Genomic DNA, 18,571 nt, shown 5'->3' on the forward strand with positions numbered 1-18,571 from the left:
TGTAGGCGATGGCTTCAGCTGGAGACGAGGCCTGCAGAGGAGGTCACGGAACAAGTCATTCTGGAACAGTTTGTGCACACCCTACCGGCCCGAGGACGGGCCTGGGTGCTCCGCCATCGGCCGGCAACATTAGCCGCGGCCGTCTCACTGATGGAAGACTTTCTCGTGACTGAAACGCCCGTGGGGCCTGCATTCCGACCTCAAAACCCCGGGCCCGAACGCTCTAATGTTGACAGAAAAGGGGACGCCCCGACCGGGCTGTGGAGCCTTGTCCGCGGGCAGGATGCTCGCCCGGGGTCTCAGTTCAGACGGCCGGATCCTGTCCCTCAGCCTGGACCGACGGGCATGCTCGGGTCTTAGCCCCATTCTAATTCTGGCCTTTTGTTTAAAAAGTTCGTAGTTGTTCATGTATTCTTTAGGCATTTCAGCTGCCACCTCTGCTAGAGCCTGGAATGGAACCCACAGTTCCTGAGGTCTTTGCTGTCAATTGATTGGCCTTTCCCTGGTTAGCCAATGATGTAATGCCAGGCTCAGTTGTCTAGTCTTGCTGCATCCCAAGACTTTCAATGGCAAACCCTCCGAGACAACTGCAAACCATAGAAATCAGTTGGCAGTAAAAAAGGAACCTTGCAACAGACAAGGGATCATCCTGCCTGGGAATAGAAACAAAAGACTTTTTCAGTGTAACACTGAAGGGGAGAGGCCCCCTGAATCCATTCATTGAGGAAACATCTTGCTGAACGGGGGTGTTTCATGAAAATTTGGAGCCTGATTCCTGACACACTAGCAAATTCTGCAACAGACTGAACTAGGGGGGTGGGGGTGGTGATTATTTTGCCAGCTAGGAAAGGGAACTATTGATAAGTGTGGCCCTAGTCTGCATTTCATGATTTTGTTTTGTATTGTAACCACTGTTTTCAACCGCTCTCTTGTTTCTAGTGGACTCTGTATTCCCTCTAAAATAAACCTTCTCTTGTTTCACTGCAAGTGCTGTGTGGTTCACAGGAGCAATGATTTAAGGTGAAACTGGTCAAGTGGGATATGTTACTCCTTTGGGATCAGAGGCTCTGGGCTTTCTGGGAGTAGCAGCATCCTGGGCTGGATATCACAGGGGATTGCTTCAAGGGGACTGGGGTGCACCTGTGAGGCAGAAGGGTCGGCCTAACCCTAGGAGATTGCTTGAGTGGCTAACAGGCTGGGGGGTTAGGGAGCTGACCCCAGCCACCACAGCAAGGCTCCCTCTGGCTAGAGGGTGACTCACAGTCCTGGGTACCCCAAGAAAATCACAGGCAGCTAAACCCCAGACTTAAGCGCCTAGGTCTGGGGTTTAGGTGCCTAAGTCTCAGTTTGAGGCTTCACTGAGATCCACAAACCTCCCATGGGCCCATGTAGGCGCCTACACTCATTTGGCACCTACGTATTCAGGGAAAAGTCGCTTACACACCTTAGTTTGTGCCATGGGGCAGGTGCCCTGCTGCCTCCCTCTAGGCGCCTGGGTACTTAGCTCCTGCCTAAGCCCCAGTGCGATCTGTGAATCGGGGGAAGACAGGCGCCATCTGACTTGCATGCAGGGCCCGATCCAGTAAGCGCGCTCAGAGGCCACCTATCGGAGCAGGTCCCATCAAAGTCTGGCTGCCAGAGAAGGAGGTGGTGGTGTTCACCGTATGGCTTCTAGCCCACTGAGCTGGCCTGTGGGAGCCCAAGGTTCAATTCCTCCGTTTGCTTGCGGGGGAGAAAGGATTTGCACAGGGGTCTCCCACCTCCCAGGACAGGTTTCCTAACCACTGGGCTAAGGGATAGTCTGATGGAGGAGCCCTCGGTTTCAGCTGTCGTATGCTGGATCAATACCAAATCATTGGAGCAGGGGGACTGGGCCCTGGATTTCCCACCTCCCAGGTCAGTCCCTACCCACCAGGCTTCACAGTCACGCTCTCTCTGGCCCAATGACCCCTCAAGCTGTGACTCGGTGTGGGGGGAGGAACAGGGAAGGGATGCAGTGAGGTTCTGCACGCTGAGAAGGAAGTGCTGCAAGACACAGCCAAGCAGAGGGACGGATTAAGTTGTCTCTGGTCCACGGATTGAGGAAGAGGAGAGGAGAGTGGAGGCTGGCAGCTCGCACTGGAGATGGTAGGTCTAGCACCTTCTTCTACCCGGGGACGTGGCTGGCTTCACCTGCGCAGTGTTTAGGGAGGAGTGAGGCAGGCAGAGGAGCTGCTGCTCACAAGGGAGAGCTACAAGCTGGCTCCTTAGCAACAACCCCCACCCTCCGCCCCAGACACCTCTGAGTGTGGGGACAGGGGACAGTGCCAGGAACAGAGACCCCAAATGGCCCCCAGAGCAGGACCCTGCACGGGCAACAGGGACGATGCCCTGACAGTGCCCCACAGACCCCCACAGAAGGAAACTCCAGGTGGTGAGGGGGGTTGAGTTCTGTCCTGTGCTCAACTGACCAAGATTAATTGAAATGAGACCACCCAGCTTCAACCAGCAGAGCCCCACTGCCCAGCGCTGAGCTGTCAGGGGAGCCCCCTCCCCCCCACTGCCCAGCCCTGAGGTGTCAGGGGAGCCCCCTCCCCCCCACTGCCCAGCCCTGAGGTGTCAGGGGAGCCCCCTCCCCCCCACTGCCCAGCCCTGAGGTGTCAGGGGAACACCCCCCACCACCACCACTGCCCAATCTTAGCAGTCGGGGAGCCCCCACCCCACCACCCAGCCCTGAGCTGTCAAGGGAGTCCCCCCGCTGCCCACCTGAGCTGAGGCCTCTGTTGTCAGCAAATATCTGTGAAATCCCCTGGCAAAATGTGTGTCTCATATCCCTCTAGTGCTGGCCCATAGGGAGCATGACAACCTGCTCCTGCTATTGGTTCCTCCATTACCTCAAGTGGCAGAGGTCTGTGCACTGGATCTCAGGATTTTAACCCTGCTGATGATCCATATTGGTGTCACTATGGTGCCACGTGATGGATCTTCTCTTTCTTACAGTTTGCTTTATAAAAATGTAGGAAGTTACAGACACACACACAGACACTCACAAAGAAACCTACTTTAAAAGAACATCGTTAACGTTTCAGAGTTAAGCACTGATACCATAGGAAATGCCAGATCCCTTCCCTCCCTGAGTGCGCAGGAGGGACCTATGCTAGGGAATGAATCCAGGTTGTACAGTGAAAAAAGCTGTTGTCTGTAGGAGCCCTACCCCACCTGTTGCAGGAGCTGGAAGGTGTGATGAATGAGGCAGGGGGTTGCAAGAAGAGAAAGGAGGGTTTCAAGGGGAAGGCTGTTGACTGCCGCCCTGGAGAATTGGATTCTATCCCTGCCTCTGCCCCAGAGTTCCCATGTGATGCTGGCAAGTCACTAAAACCAAACCTTTCCCAGGTGGCCACTGAATGTGTGTTCCTCACTTTCTGGGCGCTCAGATTGAGACCCTGGGGTCTGGTTTACAGAAGTGCTGAGCACTCACAGCTGCAACTAAAGTCAATGGGAACAGTGCTCTCCACATAGCACTTTACAATGCTAAATACTCCAGAAAATCCAGTCCTAGGGGGTCTCAAATGTAGAGCCCTCTGTAGATACACAGTGTATATCCGCGGATGTGGATATCTGTGGATATAAAGCGGACATCCACGGATTTGCAGGGCTCTAGTGACAGTGAGTGAGACCCACAGGGCCCTGGCCAACGACTGGACCAGGAACCGCAGCGGCGAAAGAAGCAGCATGTCGGGCTGCTGCTCGCAAGAGCCAGCGCCCAGCCCAGGCAGCTCCTCCAGCATGGCTGTATCTCCTCCAGCCCTGCCCACTGGGCGGGCACTAGGCTGACTGGCAGCTGTCTCTGGTCACACCAGTGTGTGCAAGCGGCGTCTCCTGACTGGGAGCCTGTCTCGCTCGTTGTCACTACAGCCCTGCAAGTCTGTGGTATCGGCTTTAGATCCATGGATACCCGCATCTGTGGATATAACTGAGTATCCGCGCAGGGCTCTACTCAAACGGGACACCCCACAATTACTTTCGGCCTTTATCTCTCTGGTCCAGCTCCTCAAAGGTATTTAGGCACCTAACTTGCAATAAAGTCAATGACTGTTAGGTGCCTAAATACCTTAGAGAACCAGTGCCTCTATGCCTCTGTTCCCATCTGTGAAATGGGGATAATATCACCCTCTCATCTCCCAGGGCTGTTGTGAGTATAAACTCATTAATGTTTGTGACACACTCAGATACTGGCATGATGAGCGCTATAGAAAAGCCTTTGGGGAAATGAATAATTCTGTCTTCAGAGCAGGGTTTGTATCGTGTGCAGTAAATAAGGCTGGGGCGGGGGGGAGGGGTGGTCACACATTGACCAGTGAGGAGAAAACACACAGTTGAATAGCTCCTCATTCAGTGAGCACCGTCCATCCTCTGCATCGAGTGAGGCAGAGGACCCATGGGAAAATAGGGAGGTGAAAGCACAGCCTGATCGCCAAACGTGGCACGCGCTGACCTCTGATCAATGCCTGGGTGTGTCCCCTGCAGGCCCAGCATGCAACGCTCCATCTCAATCCAGAGGGCAGGCAACCCGTCCAGCTCAGCGCTGTCCACGGGCAGCGACTCTGGGTGCAAGAGCCGTGTGATAATCTGTGCAAAGCAGCCACTGCCTCCAAGCTTCCGGCAAGGTGCCAATGCCACCTGGCTGGGCAAAGCTTGGGTGCCCTGGCTGGTATCTAGCCCCCCCCCCCCCCAAGTGCTCTTGCAGGGCCTGAGCCAAGGCCTTTGAGAGCAGGGTTTTCCCCCAGGACTTTACCAGGCTGTGAAAGAATCCCGCAGTGAAGAAATGCAGCAGGGATGGAGTGCAGGGTCCAGGCAGTGGGGCGGGTCCTGACTGGGCTCCAAGGAGCTGTAAGGGTGGATCCTAACCCAGCTGTATCTCTGCAGCGTCTTGCCAGCGTTCCTCCTGCAGCCAGCGCGGTGAGTGCGTGGAGACCATCGGGAACTACACCTGTGATTGCTACCCTGGCTTCTACGGGCCGGAGTGTGAACACGGTGAGGGCAATCGAACAGGGACACTGCAGGGGGGGGGAGCCCCGCCGCAGGGCCTGCTACAGTCACTGCATTTACTTTCTGCAGGGTCTCCCCAGAGACGTCCTCTGGGGCGACGGCCTGGGCACCCCTCAGTGCTCCTCCTCGATTCACCAAAGAGGGGGGCTAGCCCGGCCGGAGGAGGGGCCTTTGCCGTGGCTCCCTGGCCAAGGAGGCAGAGTGGGGTGGGAGTGTAGCCTCCCAAGCGCCCGCCCGCCCTGCGGCTCTAGCACGCCCGCCCCAGGCCAGCCCAGGGAGTTTGCCTCCCTTAGGGGTAAGGCTGCCCCCGATCCCGCTGTCAGCTGGAGCTGCCCAAGCAGCACAGACAGTCGCCGCTCCCTTAGGGCTGAGCAGGGTGCTTGACAAAACATGGGCATCCCTCTAGTTTAGCCCCTGAAGCGTCTAAGCCAAACCCACAACGGGTTGAGCAGAGTCAGGATGAAGTTGTTTGCTCAGTAATAGGTTATTATTTTAGTGTTTGCTTTGCAATAGCGCTTAGAGGTGTGGAAGCCAGTAAATAATTAACAAGGATTTGAAGGGATCTTAATGAATGTCAGTTACTTAGCATGAGTTAGGCTAGCTGTGACCCTAATAACGTGAGATTTGTAGAAGCAAGATAATGTGAGACAGAGTGAACTGTGTACAAAGTTATTGCGACCTTGCATTGATAACCAAATATGCAGGCTTGCTTTTTCTTAGTAGTAAGACAAATAAGATAGCAGAAAAGCTTATGTATAAACAAAATGTATTTGTTGCTTTTTATCGTCTGTATTATTGCTAGAAATTGTCTGTAACAAAGGTATAAAGCTTGCTGTAATTGTTTACCAGTTGAGAGACCTGTCCGGGACTGGGGCGACCCTGTGTCCTAGGGCACTCTCTCCCTCCATTGTAATTACTGGAGAAATAATAAAGTATTTGATTTTGCTGCACCCAAACAAAAAGCGAGAACTGAGTTTTTCTCCGACAATTTGGGGGCTCGTCCGGGATGGCAAGGCCCACGGACCCACAGACGGCTACTACGGATCATTCCCCTTCGAACCCCATGGCGCCACATGAGAGGTATGAGACCTTTTGAAATCTCTATTGGGGTATCGGAGGAGGACTGTCCGTGAGGACGTCTGTCTCTGTTGGGCTCACGCCATCTGAACTTATTGACTGTGCAGCAGGATCAAATGCAAAGTGGTATTGGGGAGAGGCCCCAATAAGGTTAGGTTATAGCAGTACTGGGAACTGCTGAGTTGGCCAAGGTAAATGCATAAGGTAATGCATAGGTAAATGCATTAGAATGCACCGGTGCTGAGGGGTTTTTACCGCCTCAAGAGGGGTTGTCATACCGCCTCATGGTATTGGTCCGGACCAGGTAAAGATGCATCGTGGTTTAAAAAAAAAAAAAATTTAAAAAGAGATAAAAAGGTTAAAAAAGGGTTAAAAAGAGAAAAAGAGGCCCAGAAGGGGTGGACCTCTGTTTTTTTTAAATCAGACCATCTCATGAAAATATTAAACACAACAATTCTGGCCACAAGACAAACACCACAAGACAGAACATAGAACACACAACATAATTTTGACTGTGCCAGTAAATCATGGTACGTTGAATGCTGTGCAGCTGGCATTAGTTTTCTTTGATTATCTGAAAGACAAAAACAGAGGTCCACCCCTTCTGGGCAGTTAAATACTTAAAATATACAAATACTCTTGTTGATTCTAGGCAAAACAGAGGAATTACCCCATATTTTCTCGTATGTGTTTCTTAGACAGCCCTGGTTCAGCGGCCTCTACCTTATCAGTTAGTTAATTTGCATTAACATAGATGCTTTCTGGCTTGCTTTTGCTTGACTTTTAACTCCTGCTTTTAAACACTGAAAGAAAACATCACCACTTACAGTGCTCTTAGAGCCTAATAAAAGTTTCATTACATAGCACTGTATACATTCTTCAACTGATTTATCAAAATTGTTCATAGCCAAACGATTGCAATCTAATAATTTCTTTGCCTGAATTTATCTACAAACATTTCAAAGACACCAAAAACTTTTCTCTTTAGCATTTTTACAAAGTTCAACTGCTGTTCCCTCCAGCAACTACAGAGTTAACTTTTCACTTTCCTCTAAAATCACTTGCTTCGTTTTCCAACAGTCACTTTTATCAACTCAAATCACCATTCCAAATATCCTCCTGAGTATTTGAAATCCTCATGCTTATATTCACTTACTCCTTCTTTCCACTACACCCTCAAAAGTTTCCAACCTGTTTTCCAATCTCTTTGTCTGTTGCCTGCCCGCCTGGGCCCGATCCTTTTTTTTCTCGCTGAATCGTCCCGTCCGTGGACACTAGCTTGTTCCACAACCAGTTCTTAGCTAGGAGGGTGGGCTACTCAACTAGCCCCCACCCTTCTGGTCTTTTCCCCAAAACATTTCTACTCACAAGACTACCCGAGTCCTCCCTTCGAAGGCTTGCCACCTGGGCAAAAATACATGGCCATTGGGTAAAGGCCAATCCAAACCCCTTTAGGGGGTCTACCCAGAGACCCACCCATTTGTCTGCTGACACTTAAACAGAAAAGAAAATTACACAGAAAGCAGAGAGAATTACAGTCTAAGCCAGATTTTTCTACTTCTATTACATTGTCCGTTACAGGGGGCGGGACAGAAAGATCTCAATACAACCTCAGAGCTTCATCGCACACATGGCTTCCACTCTGAGGAATTACGAACGAGAAGTTCAGTTCCGCTCACACACCCAACGCCCAAATGAACAGAGCAGAAAAACAACAGTAACCGGTTAAACAAAACAGAACAAAACTAAATAGTGTTTCCTTATTCTATTAGGGCTCACCTATAATCATGCAATCCTTATCATATAACACCAACAATACCAAACAAAGCAAACATAAAATAACAAGGGTAAAACAGATAGATGGTGTAAATTCTGCAGGGCTCCCCCATTATTAATTGCTCACCAAACTGTGACAAATTTCTGTTACCAATTATATTCCTCATGTCAGGTGATCAGACTGACACTGCATATAATCAAATTTTAAAGCTTCATTAAAAATAATAAAACAACAATGGAGAGTGAGCTGAGAGCAGTGCTTAGTCTGTGCCAGGCTTGGCAATCCATAGCCCCGGCACTCCTGGGCTTGCTGCATCAGTTATGAATGTAAAAAAAATCTGCTTGAGCCCTGACACTTCTTTCACTACAGATTAAGCACTGCCTGAGAGACAGAACCAGAGACAATCACTGGCAAGGATTCCTGTAAGCTGCTCTACGTTATGCCCAGCCCCCAAAGACTGGACAGGGCAGAGCATAAGGCATCTGGAGCAACACTCGGTGCACCAGTCGGCTCCAGCACAGACCGAGAGGTTGGGCCACGACCCTCCTGCAGTTCACAGAAACTAAGATTCACTTAGCCCAGGGGTTCTCAGTAAACAGGGACTTTCCCAGCACCCAGTATTCAGTCTTTCTGGGAGCCTAAACCCCGAATACATCTGTCTTACTCTGTATAAAGCTTATACTGGGTAAACTCATACATTGCCTGCCCTCTATAACACTGATATAGACATAGGCACAGCTGTTTCCTCCCCCAGTATTACTTACTTACTCTGGGTTAATTAATAAACAAAAGTGATTTTATTAAGTGTAAAAAGTAGGATTTAAGTGGTTTCAAGCAATAACAGACAGAACAAAGTATGTCACCAAGTAAAATAAAGCAAAACACACAAGCCTCAGCCTAATACAGTAGGAAACCGAATACAGGTAAATCTCACCCTCATAGATGTCCCAACAAGCTTCTTTCACAGACTAGACTCCTTCCTAGTCTGGGCCCAATACTTTTCAAACCAACACCGTGGTTTATGGCCTGGGTCCAGCAGTCACTCACACCCCCGCAGTTACAATCCTTTGTTCCAGATTCTTTCAGGCATCTCTTTGGCGCGGAGAGGCCATCTCTTGAGCCAGCTGAAGACCAAATGGAAGGGCTTCCAGGGCCTTTTATATTCTCTCTCTTGTGGGCGAAAACCCCTTTGTTCTCCTGTGCAAAATCACAGCATCAAGACCGAGTTTGTAGCCACCTGGGCAAGAAACATGTCCATGAATGATTCCTCTTTTTGCAGGCTGACACCGTTGTTTACATCATACTTTGAACATTCCCAGGAAAGCTCAGATGTGGATTGGTGTCTCCCAAAGTCCATTGTCAGTTAAGTCTTTCTTGACTGGGCACTCACTCCGAATAGTTCTTTCTCAAGAAGCTGATCAAATGCTTCACTGTTGCTACTTAGAATAAAACACATGGAGATACAAGTACATAGCCAATATTCATAACTTCAAATACAAAAATGATACACACAGACAGACAGCATAATCATAACCAGTAAGTTACAGCCTTCCTATAGACACCTTACTTGACCTCCTATGTACAAGATTTGGTGCAACTAAAGGACCTTGGTTGCAACAATGATCTATATGGACACAGTTCTTGTCAATAATGTCACAGGGAGCAATGCCACCCACGTTGTTTTCATCATCCGGATGGTTCCCGGGGCCCTTGTTATAATCTTGGCTGTGATTATTATTACAGAGTGCGTGATTTCAGAAAAGAGGGGTGAGTGAAATGTCTGCAATGCAGTAACTGTGCAGAGTCAGCCACAGAGCATTAGTTACACACGAGGTCCTTCTGCCTTTTCTTTCTGGGCAACTTCCCAGTCCCAGTGCATTGAAATCTAAAAGCTGTTTCAGACCTGGCTGGGACTGTTGTTCTTGGCCTGTCTGTTCTAGTTTGTGTTGAATATTAAATCACTGTATCTCAGAATTAGAAGCACAGAGTTTAGGTCTCCTTCTTGTAAATGTTCCTGAAGGCCTTTACCTCTCAGGTCTCTCTTTCACAGCACCGATGATCGTTTCCTGTCGCTGCGTCTGTCCAACGTGCCCTGTTTATTGCTGGCCGGCTGGCATGCACGGAGCTAGTGCAACCACTTGGGAAAATGTGATGCGTGTCCTGCAGGCATATTCTTTAAGTTCTAACTTACCACGTCTGATTTTTTTCCACAGCTCCTGTCAATCGGACAATATGGTGATCAGCTGTTACAGCGTACACCTGGAGATGGAGCTCTCAGACACCTGTTACCCCGGCATTCCCCACAAACACCGTGCTGACTATCTTGCCTGCCAGATTCTGCACCTGCAAATAAACCTTGAACTGAATGGAAGGGAGGGGAGGGGATACTGGATAATTGGAAGGGAGTTCACAGGTGTTCAGAATAAAAAGACTCCTCTCTGACACCCTGCTTTGAGGCAGCAGAACCCGGTGATCGGTGGTGGCTTAGGCAGTCTCAGTGGCATCTGAGCCATAGGAAAATATGAGACGAACATTTATGTTACCTAAAGATTCCCCATTGTGCTACCTAGCAATCACTTTAGAGCAGGGGAGCGGAAATTATGGTCCGTGGGCCAGATCTGGCCGGCGGGATTGCCAGCCTGATCGCACAGCAGGGCTAAGGCAGGCTGCCTACCTGCCCTGGCCCCACACCGCTCCCGGAAGCAGCCGGCACCACTTTGCTGCAGCCCGTGGGGGGTGGGGGGCAGAGGGCTCCATGCGCTGCCCTCATCTGCGGACACCGCCCCCCCCTGCAGCTCCCATTGACTGGGATGGGGAACCATGGCCAGTGGGAGCTTCGTGGGTCATACCCACAGGTGAGGGCAGCACGTGGTGGAGTCGCCTGCCCCACCCCACCCCCAGGAGCCGCTGCCGGACATGCTGGCTGCTTCTGGGAGCAGCATGGGGCCAGGGCAGGCAGGGAGCCTGCTTCAGCCCCGCTGCGCACTGCTGCCACCCCGGAGCCACTCGAGGTAAGTGGCACCGGGCCAGAGCCCGCACCTCAAACCCTCCTGCACCCTGCACCCCAGCCCCCGGCCTTGAGCCCCCTCCTGAACCCCAATCCCCTCCCATGACCCCCCTCCTGCACCCAACCCCCCTGCTCTGTGTCCCCCCTGCACCCTGCACCCCTCCTACACTCCAACCCCTTTCCCTGAGCCCCTTCCTGCAAACCACACCCGCACTCCCTCCCGTTCCCCAGCCCCATGCTCCAGCCCTACCTTCGTGGCCCTGCAATGTCCCCACCTAGCTGTGGCCCTCGCCTGCCCCTGCTTTAGCGGCTCATGGAACCCTTGGAGTGAAGATGCTCAGAACAGGGGCCAAAAACTCTCTTCCCTATAATTGGTTCAGCTGCTTGTGGGTCAAAGAGGCAATGGAAACATCTGCTGGGAATTGCTGTTCCGTGGGTTCAGACGGCCCCCTTGCTGAAGTCAACTAGTGTACAGTTAAGCACATGCTTAAGGGTTTTCAGGATTGAAGCCTCTATAAAGGACCATGTTTTTATAACTGGCTTTTCTTTTAATTGTTTTACACATGCTGCTCTCTAATAGTTAGATTGTCTTACACCCGAGGCTAAGGCTATGCACTTACCAAGTGTTTTAATACAATTCTCATAACACTGGCTCTTCTTGATGTCCCTATAAATACATGCATCCGATGAAGTGGGCTGTAGCCCACGAAAGCTTATGCTCAAATAAATTTGTTCATCTCTAAGGAGCCACAAGTACCCCTGTTCTTTTTGCGGATACAGACTAACACGGCTGCTACTCTGAAACCTATAAATATGCACTCCTTTTTTGACTCTTCCTATGCTCTTGCCTGCACTGATTGAGTGGAGGTAATCCTGACTGGGTGGGGATAATCCTCACAGAGAGGAGGAGGGTATAAATAAGACAATGGCTTCCCTAGATCCTGTCCTCCCCATCTCAACACATGGTGGCAAGAGTGTGTGAAAGACAAAGAACCAACACTGAAGTGTAAGTGTGTGCGGGGTGTGTGTAGAGGGGTGCGGGATGGGAGATCTTGACCAGAAAGCCTTCCAGTCAGTATGGCCTGCAGAAAGTTTTTGGGCAGAGAGATACCTTTTTGCTTTCAAATCTTATTCAGCTTGGTAAAGTTTAGGAATTAGGATACAACCACAATCTTCTCTTCTTTTCTAACCAGTGCTGACTTTTATCTCTCTATGGTTAATAAGCTTGTTCCATTGTTTTTCTAAACCAGGGCGCTTTTGGCTGGAGTGTTTGGGGGATCTCTACTCATGTTAAAGGCTGGGGCATGTTCATCACCCCTTGATGGAACGACGGACTTTTAATGAGTTGACACCATTCGGGGATGTTGGGGTCCTGAGCAGTACACGATGCACAGCTCTGGGGTGCAAAGGTGGGACTGAGGGATATGCGGGTGCCGCCCTGTGTCTATTCATGACTAGTTGGGTGTAGCATTCGTGGATTCAGCTGGGCCTCTCTTTGTATGCTGGTGGCTGAGAGTGAACCGAGCCTGGAGGGGTTCACTGTTCACTAGCAAAGTGCTGTCAAAGATCTCCAGGCTTGTGAGCGAAGGAGAAACAGCGGTTCTACAGTCCAGCTTGGGCCCTAGGGCAGTGGTTCTCAAACTAGAGCTGCCGGTTGCTCAGGGAAAGCCCCTGGTGGGCCGGGCTGGTTTGTTTACTTGCCGCATCCGCAGGTTCGGCCGATCGTGGCTCCCACTGGCCGCGGTTCACCCCTCCTGGCCAATGGGGGCTGCGGGGAGCAGCGTGGGCCGAGAGATGTGCTGGCCGCCCTTTCTACAGAGTTCAAATTTTCCTTGAGTTTAAATTGAGTCATTTTTACTTTTTTCTCCTTTTATCCTCCCCTTCCTTTGTCCATTCATCCCTCTTCCTTTCTGGAGTTTGTTCATGCAACAGCCATCCCCTATCTATGTAAACACCAATGCACCCTATTATCAATTATTTCTTCATCTTCAACCTAGTTCTTCTCTCTCCCCTTTCACCTCTGTCCCTTTATTCATCCAGTGTCTCTACCCCCCGAACCCACATTCTTCCATGCGGAAAACCCAGTTGTGGGTTTGGAAGGACTGGCCGCTACCAGCACCCAAGACTGAAGGTGGGATGACCTCTGGTAAACTACTTAGCATGGGGGTTGGTTCCTTTAGTGTTGTTAATGTTTTCTTTGTAATGCTCATAGGCGCTTGCTTGGAAAGAGCTGTTTGGTAACTTGTAACTGCAGGCACTACCCTGGGCATAACCTAGTGAGAGAAAGGAGGTTGGGTTGTGGAGAATATCAAAGTGTAAATCAGGGGGCTTTGCAGTCGTAACATGCCAGTCAAGGAGGAGTGTGTGTGAGGGGAAGACAGTCTCTTCCCAACAGTGGTGATGGCTGGGAGCTTGGAGCCTAAAGCAGGTGAACCAGGGAAGGGGGAAACTGCCCTGGCACGTTCTCCTTGTGCTTTGCACAAGCACAGGACCAGATCCTTCATCTTCAAGGTTACTATGGTTATGACCGGGGCTCTGTTTCTTGGCCCAGAGCCAAGTGTGGGGTTTCAGGGTGCTGTTTAGTGGCCTGTGATATCCAGAAGGTCAGATTAGATGATCTGTGGTCCCTTCTGGCCTTCACTTCTAGGACTACAGCTCTAAATACGAGAATAAGTGTACACAGTGCTACCTATTTGACTCGATTGTTCTAACAGGTCCAGGGTGTAGGGTGGTAACTAAGCACGTGAGAGGGGTAATACACAACTTGTTTGTATTAGTGTATAAAAGAGGGGTCACAGAAGGTACATCTGGCCAAGGGGGAGTCCCACTGCTGACCGAGCTGGTGTCTATGCAGAGTCTATGGGGTGCTAGTACAAGTGCTTTGTCAACAACAAACCCGGCCAAGCGCCTTTGACACCGAATGAGTCTGTTGTGTTTTGGGCAGTTTGACTGAGGTCTGCTGGGGCAGCTACCTGGCCAGAGCCAGGACAACGTATGGGCCCACACAGCCAATGACAGGTGTCCTTTTATCAGAGCCCCCAGCGATCATGGAAGGGTGGAGTGTTGGTTCTGGTATCTGCCCATCTCCAGCTAACACTGAAATCCCTGCCTGGATTCCCCTGTACAGGAGGCGCTGGCTGTCAGTCCCCGGGTGGGTCTGCAGCGATCAGCCTAGACCACAAGATGGAGGACAGCCTGGTGCCATGAAATGCAGCCAACAGGGTTAGTCCTGAGAGGGGCTGAGCACTTGCAGCTCTCACTGGTTTCAGAGGAAGATGCAGGAGCTCAGCACTGCTCAGAATTGGCCCATTGTGATGGAAGTGGAACATTCCACCGTAGGGATGGTAACCTAGACAAACAGAGGTGGGGACAGGCAGGGGGAACTAGGGATGTAGGTTTTCATAGGTGAGGGCTGCGTAAATCCCACTCTATCCAACCCACAGGGAAAGGAGCCGTTCATGCCCCAGGAACTCACTGTCACAAACAGAGCCCCAGCTGGTAACTCCAGATCTGGAGTGTAATTTGACTCATTTGAGAGTTTAGAGTCAGCAAGAGCCTTCCCCCTACAGCTCCCCTGGAGGGCCATGGGGCAGGTCACTTTGCCCAAATGACAAGGTGGTGATGACCCGCGACTCTGTTGTGATGCAGTGATTGTTGGGTCAGCCCCCAGGGGCCGCAGCATTTCACACCAGGGTGTCGCCTAGAGCAGGGGTCCCCAACCTTTTCAGGACCAGGGACCGGTCATGCCTGCGGAGGGAGCGCTCGTCCCGTGGCTCGGGTAGACCTCCCGCAGGCACGCCTGCGGGAGGTCCACTGGGTCGGTTCGCGGCCCGGTTTGTAAGAGGCCGCGGACCGGTACCGGGCCGTGGACCGGGGGTTGGGGACCCCTGGCCTAGAGCACATGGCTGCTGCCTGTGGGTCTGAGTACAGGGACCACAGTGATGGAGCAGGGCCTTCTGGGACCAATCTGCTTCCATTGCTAAATAAGGGAACGTGAGACACCGAAGGATGAAGGAAAGTATTCTTGTAAGGAGCAGGAAACAAGGCAGGGACAAGGCTGGGGGTGGGGGGAGGTAGGAGGTACTGATAAGGGAGGAGGGGGGGAAATGGAAGAAGTTAGTGAGAAAGAAGAACCAGGGAATTGAGGAAGGTACAGAGAAGAAAGAGGGACGGGTAATGGGTGAGGGGAGAGACGTGGAAAAGGAGTTGGCAGAGAGGCTAGAAGAGAAGAGAAAGGAGAAGCATGGAAGAAGTGGATGGGGGTAAGAACCTGGACCGATTTCTTTAGCATCAGGTAGAATCCCAATTGCCTTTGTCAGGATGTAACTACTAGGGGTTAACAATGCAGGTATTTCTACAATTCAAAAAAGAAAGGGTAGAAGTGACCATAGCTGAGAGCTGGCATCAGCTTGGTTCTTACCTTTCAAGAGATTACATTGCAATTGGTCCTATTCCTGTTGATTTGATCACTGCAGCGTGTCAGTCAGAAGTTCATATTGTACCAGTTAAGTACTAAGAATGCACCTTCTCCTAGCAATGGAGTGGAAATTAACCAATCTGAGCGTTTTCAGGTGAAGGAAGTGAATCTATCCTTTGCTGTCAAAGGCCAGAAGTAGTTTCATAAGAATAGAGCAAGACAAATAACCAAAGCTTCTGAGGTTACAGAAGTATTGACTTGTTCCAATCAAGAATAAGGAAACCACTTATACCTACTAGATTTTTAGCAGTACAGCTGATCGTATGGAGAGAAAGAGAGAAACCAATCCAGCAATTCATCACGCAGAAGGTGTGCATTTATACTCCCTGTTACAAAATGAATCCAATGACAATTCCTTTACATTTGTTGCCTGACAAAAATATGGTCTGTCAAACATTGATCTTTGCAGGAGGTCATATTTCGAGATGCAAGGATGACACATGGCTGTAGTTTACAGGAAGGAATTAGCGGATCCATCCTTTTAAGGAGGTAAGAAATACAATACACCATTCCCATAATAGTCAATGGTACTGGTCATACTTTGAGGTGGAAGGAAGGTAACTGAGGACATTTTCATCTCTCTAAAGAGCATGAGAAGTTGCTGTACTGAATAAAGCACTAAAAATGGGAGCTACCTGTTCAGATGAAAGGAAAGTAGTTGGTAATTCTAACCAAAGATGATGATCTTTGTTCCTTTTTCCTTCCCAGAGAAGGCCATTGGTTGTTCCTACAAGGATGGAACAGGGAAGTTATTTCAAAGAACAAATGCAACTAACCAGAGTGTGAAGATGAGCATTGAGCCTGCTCTTCCATTTGCAGAGAGGAGTTGTCCAGCTGATTCTAGTTATGCCTAATTGATCATAGTTGCTTATTTTTCAGATGTCAAGAACTAAGTGGAACTGATCATTTCTATCGAGAGGTAAGGAACGCACCTCCTCACAGCACGGGGGCAGGAATTAAAGGCTCTGTTTCTATTTTCAGGTGAAAGGAAGGTCTTACCATTCAAGGGAGGATGATAAGAGGCTGCTGAATTTAAGGAAAAAAGACAGGTAAGGATACCTGGCCAGAGGAAAGAAAAGCATCTTTTACTTTTACTTCTAGTTCAGAAAAAGGCAAGCAGCCATTTATATGCTTCAGGTTTTACCCGGTGTAGCTGGCTGTACCGCTAAGAATCAAAGCCTTGCGGTGGAACATGACTGACAAGTAGGTGAGCACTGAAAGGTCTCTAGAAGCCTAATGATCTGGATGCTAAGGAACCTTCTCCATTGATAACTCTTCATAGCTGCTGTGACGGGTCTGGTACCCCAGCACCCCCTAGTGGCAGGGACAAGCTGGGGGCCTAGCACCACGCCACTCCCTTGTCCGTCGGTCGGCGCCTGGTAGCCGGCGTATTACGGCCTAGCGACCGGAGTACACAAACACCCCCTTCGGAGCGGGGTAGCACGGCCTAGCGGCCGGAGTCCACAAACACCCCCTTTGGGGCGGGGTAGCGCGGCCTAGCGGCCGGAGTCCACAAACACCCCCTTCGGGGCGGGGTAGTGCGGCCGGAGTCCACAAACACCCCCTTCGGGGCGGGGTAGCGTGGCCGGAGTCCACAAACACCACCTTTGGGGCGGGGTAGTGCGGCCTAGCGGCCGGAGTCGACAAACACCCCCTTCGGGGCGGGGTAGCGCCGCCTAGCGGCGGGAGTCGACAAACACCCCCTTCGGGGCAGGGTAGCGCCGCCTAGCGGCCGGAATCGACAAACACCCCCTTCGGGGCGGGGTAGCGCCGCCTAGCGGCCGGAGTCAACAAACACCCCCTTCTGGGCGAGGTAGCGCGGCCTAGCGGCCGGAGTCGACAAACACGCCCTTCGGGGCGGGGTAGCGCGGCCTAGCGGCCGAAGTCCACAAACACCCCCTTCTGAGCGGGGTAGCACGGCCTAGCGGCCGGAGTCCACAAACACCCCCTTCGGGGCGGGGTAGCGCGGCCGGAGTCCACAAACACCCCCTTCGGGGCGGGGTAGCACGGCCGGAGTCCACAATCACCACCTTTGGGGCGGGGTAGCGCGGCCTAGCGGCCGGAGTCGACAAACACCCCCTTCGGGGCGGGGTAGCGCGGCCTAGCGGCCGGGGTCGACAAACACCCCCTTCGGGGCGGGGTAGCGCCGCCTAGCGGCCGGAGTCGACAAACACCCCCTTCGGGGCGGGGTAGCGCGGCCTAGCGGCCGGAATCGACAAACACCCCCTTTGGGGCGAGGTAGCGCGGCCTAGCGGGCGGAGTGCAGAAAAACCCCCTTCGGGGCGGGGTAGCACGGCCTAGCGGCCGGAGTGGACAAACACCCCGTTCGGGGCGGGGTAGCGCGGCCTAGCGGCCGGAGTGGACAAACACCCCCTTCGGGGCGGGGTAGCGCCGCCTAGCGGCCGGAGTGGACAAACACCCCCCTTCGGGGCGGGGTAGCGCGGCCTAGCGGCCGGAGTGGACAAACACCCCCCTTCGGGGCGGGGTAGCGCGGCCTAGCGGCCGGAGTGGACAACCCCCCCCTTCGGGGCGGGGTAGCGCGGCCTAGCGGCCCGAGTGGACAGCCACCCCCCCCTTTGGGGCGGGGTAGCGCGGCCTAGCGGCCCGAGTCGACAACCACCCCCTTCGGGGCGGGGTAGCGCGGCCTAGCGGCCCGAGTCGACAACCACCCCCTTCGGGGCGGGGTAGCGCGGCCTAGCGGCCCGAGTCGACAAACACCCCCTTCGGGGCGGGGTAGCGCGGCCTAGCGGCCCGAGTCGACAAACACCCCCTTCGGGGCGGGGTAGCGCGGCCTAGCGGCCGGATTCGACAAACACCCCCTTCGGGGCGGGGTAGCGCGGCCTAGCGGCCCGAGTCGACAACCACCCCCTTAGGGGCGGGGTAGCGCGGCCTAGCGGCCCGAGTCGACAACCACCCCCTTCGGGGCGGGGTAGCGCGGCCTAGCGGCCCGAGTCGACAACCACCCCCTTCGGGGCGGGGTAGCGCGGCCTAGCGGCCCGAGTGGACAAACACCCCCTTCGGGGCGGGGTAGCGCGGCCTAGCGGCCGGATTCGACAAACACCCCCTTCGGGGCGGGGTAGCGCGGCCTAGCGGCCGGAGTGCAGAAACACCCCCTTCGGGGCGGGGTAGCGCGGCCTAGCGGCCGGAGTGCACAAACACCCCCTTCGGGGCGGGGTAGCGCGGCCTAGCGGCCCGAGTCGACAAA

The 18,571-nt window shown here is 52.4% G+C and overlaps 1 protein-coding gene and 1 long non-coding RNA gene across 3 annotated transcripts in view; both read left to right on the forward strand.

Moving 5' to 3' along the window:
• The window catches only part of LOC123349512, a 37,769-nt gene extending 27,145 nt beyond the window's left edge, over positions 1 to 10,624 (forward strand). Inside the window, exon 5 of the mRNA XM_044987668.1 lies at positions 10,096 to 10,624. Coding sequence (XP_044843603.1) covers positions 10,096 to 10,121 — 26 coding nt within the window. The 3' untranslated portion in view covers positions 10,122 to 10,624. The remainder of the gene's footprint in view (positions 1 to 10,095) is intronic.
• A 3,588-nt stretch (positions 10,625 to 14,212) lies between these two features.
• On the forward strand, positions 14,213 to 16,147 carry LOC123349031. Of its 2 annotated transcripts, none has more exons than XR_006573325.1 (3): positions 14,213 to 14,294; positions 15,461 to 15,675; positions 15,776 to 16,147. It is a non-coding gene; the product is annotated as an uncharacterized LOC123349031 (long non-coding RNA). The 2 variants fall into 2 exon arrangements; XR_006573324.1 differs by lacking the exon at positions 14,213 to 14,294 and adding an exon at positions 14,793 to 14,915.
• Positions 16,148 to 18,571: the final 2,424 nt, after the last annotated feature.

This window comes from Mauremys mutica, chromosome 14, assembly GCF_020497125.1.
Source record: "Mauremys mutica isolate MM-2020 ecotype Southern chromosome 14, ASM2049712v1, whole genome shotgun sequence".
In the NCBI taxonomy this organism is placed as follows: domain Eukaryota; kingdom Metazoa; phylum Chordata; order Testudines; family Geoemydidae; genus Mauremys; species Mauremys mutica.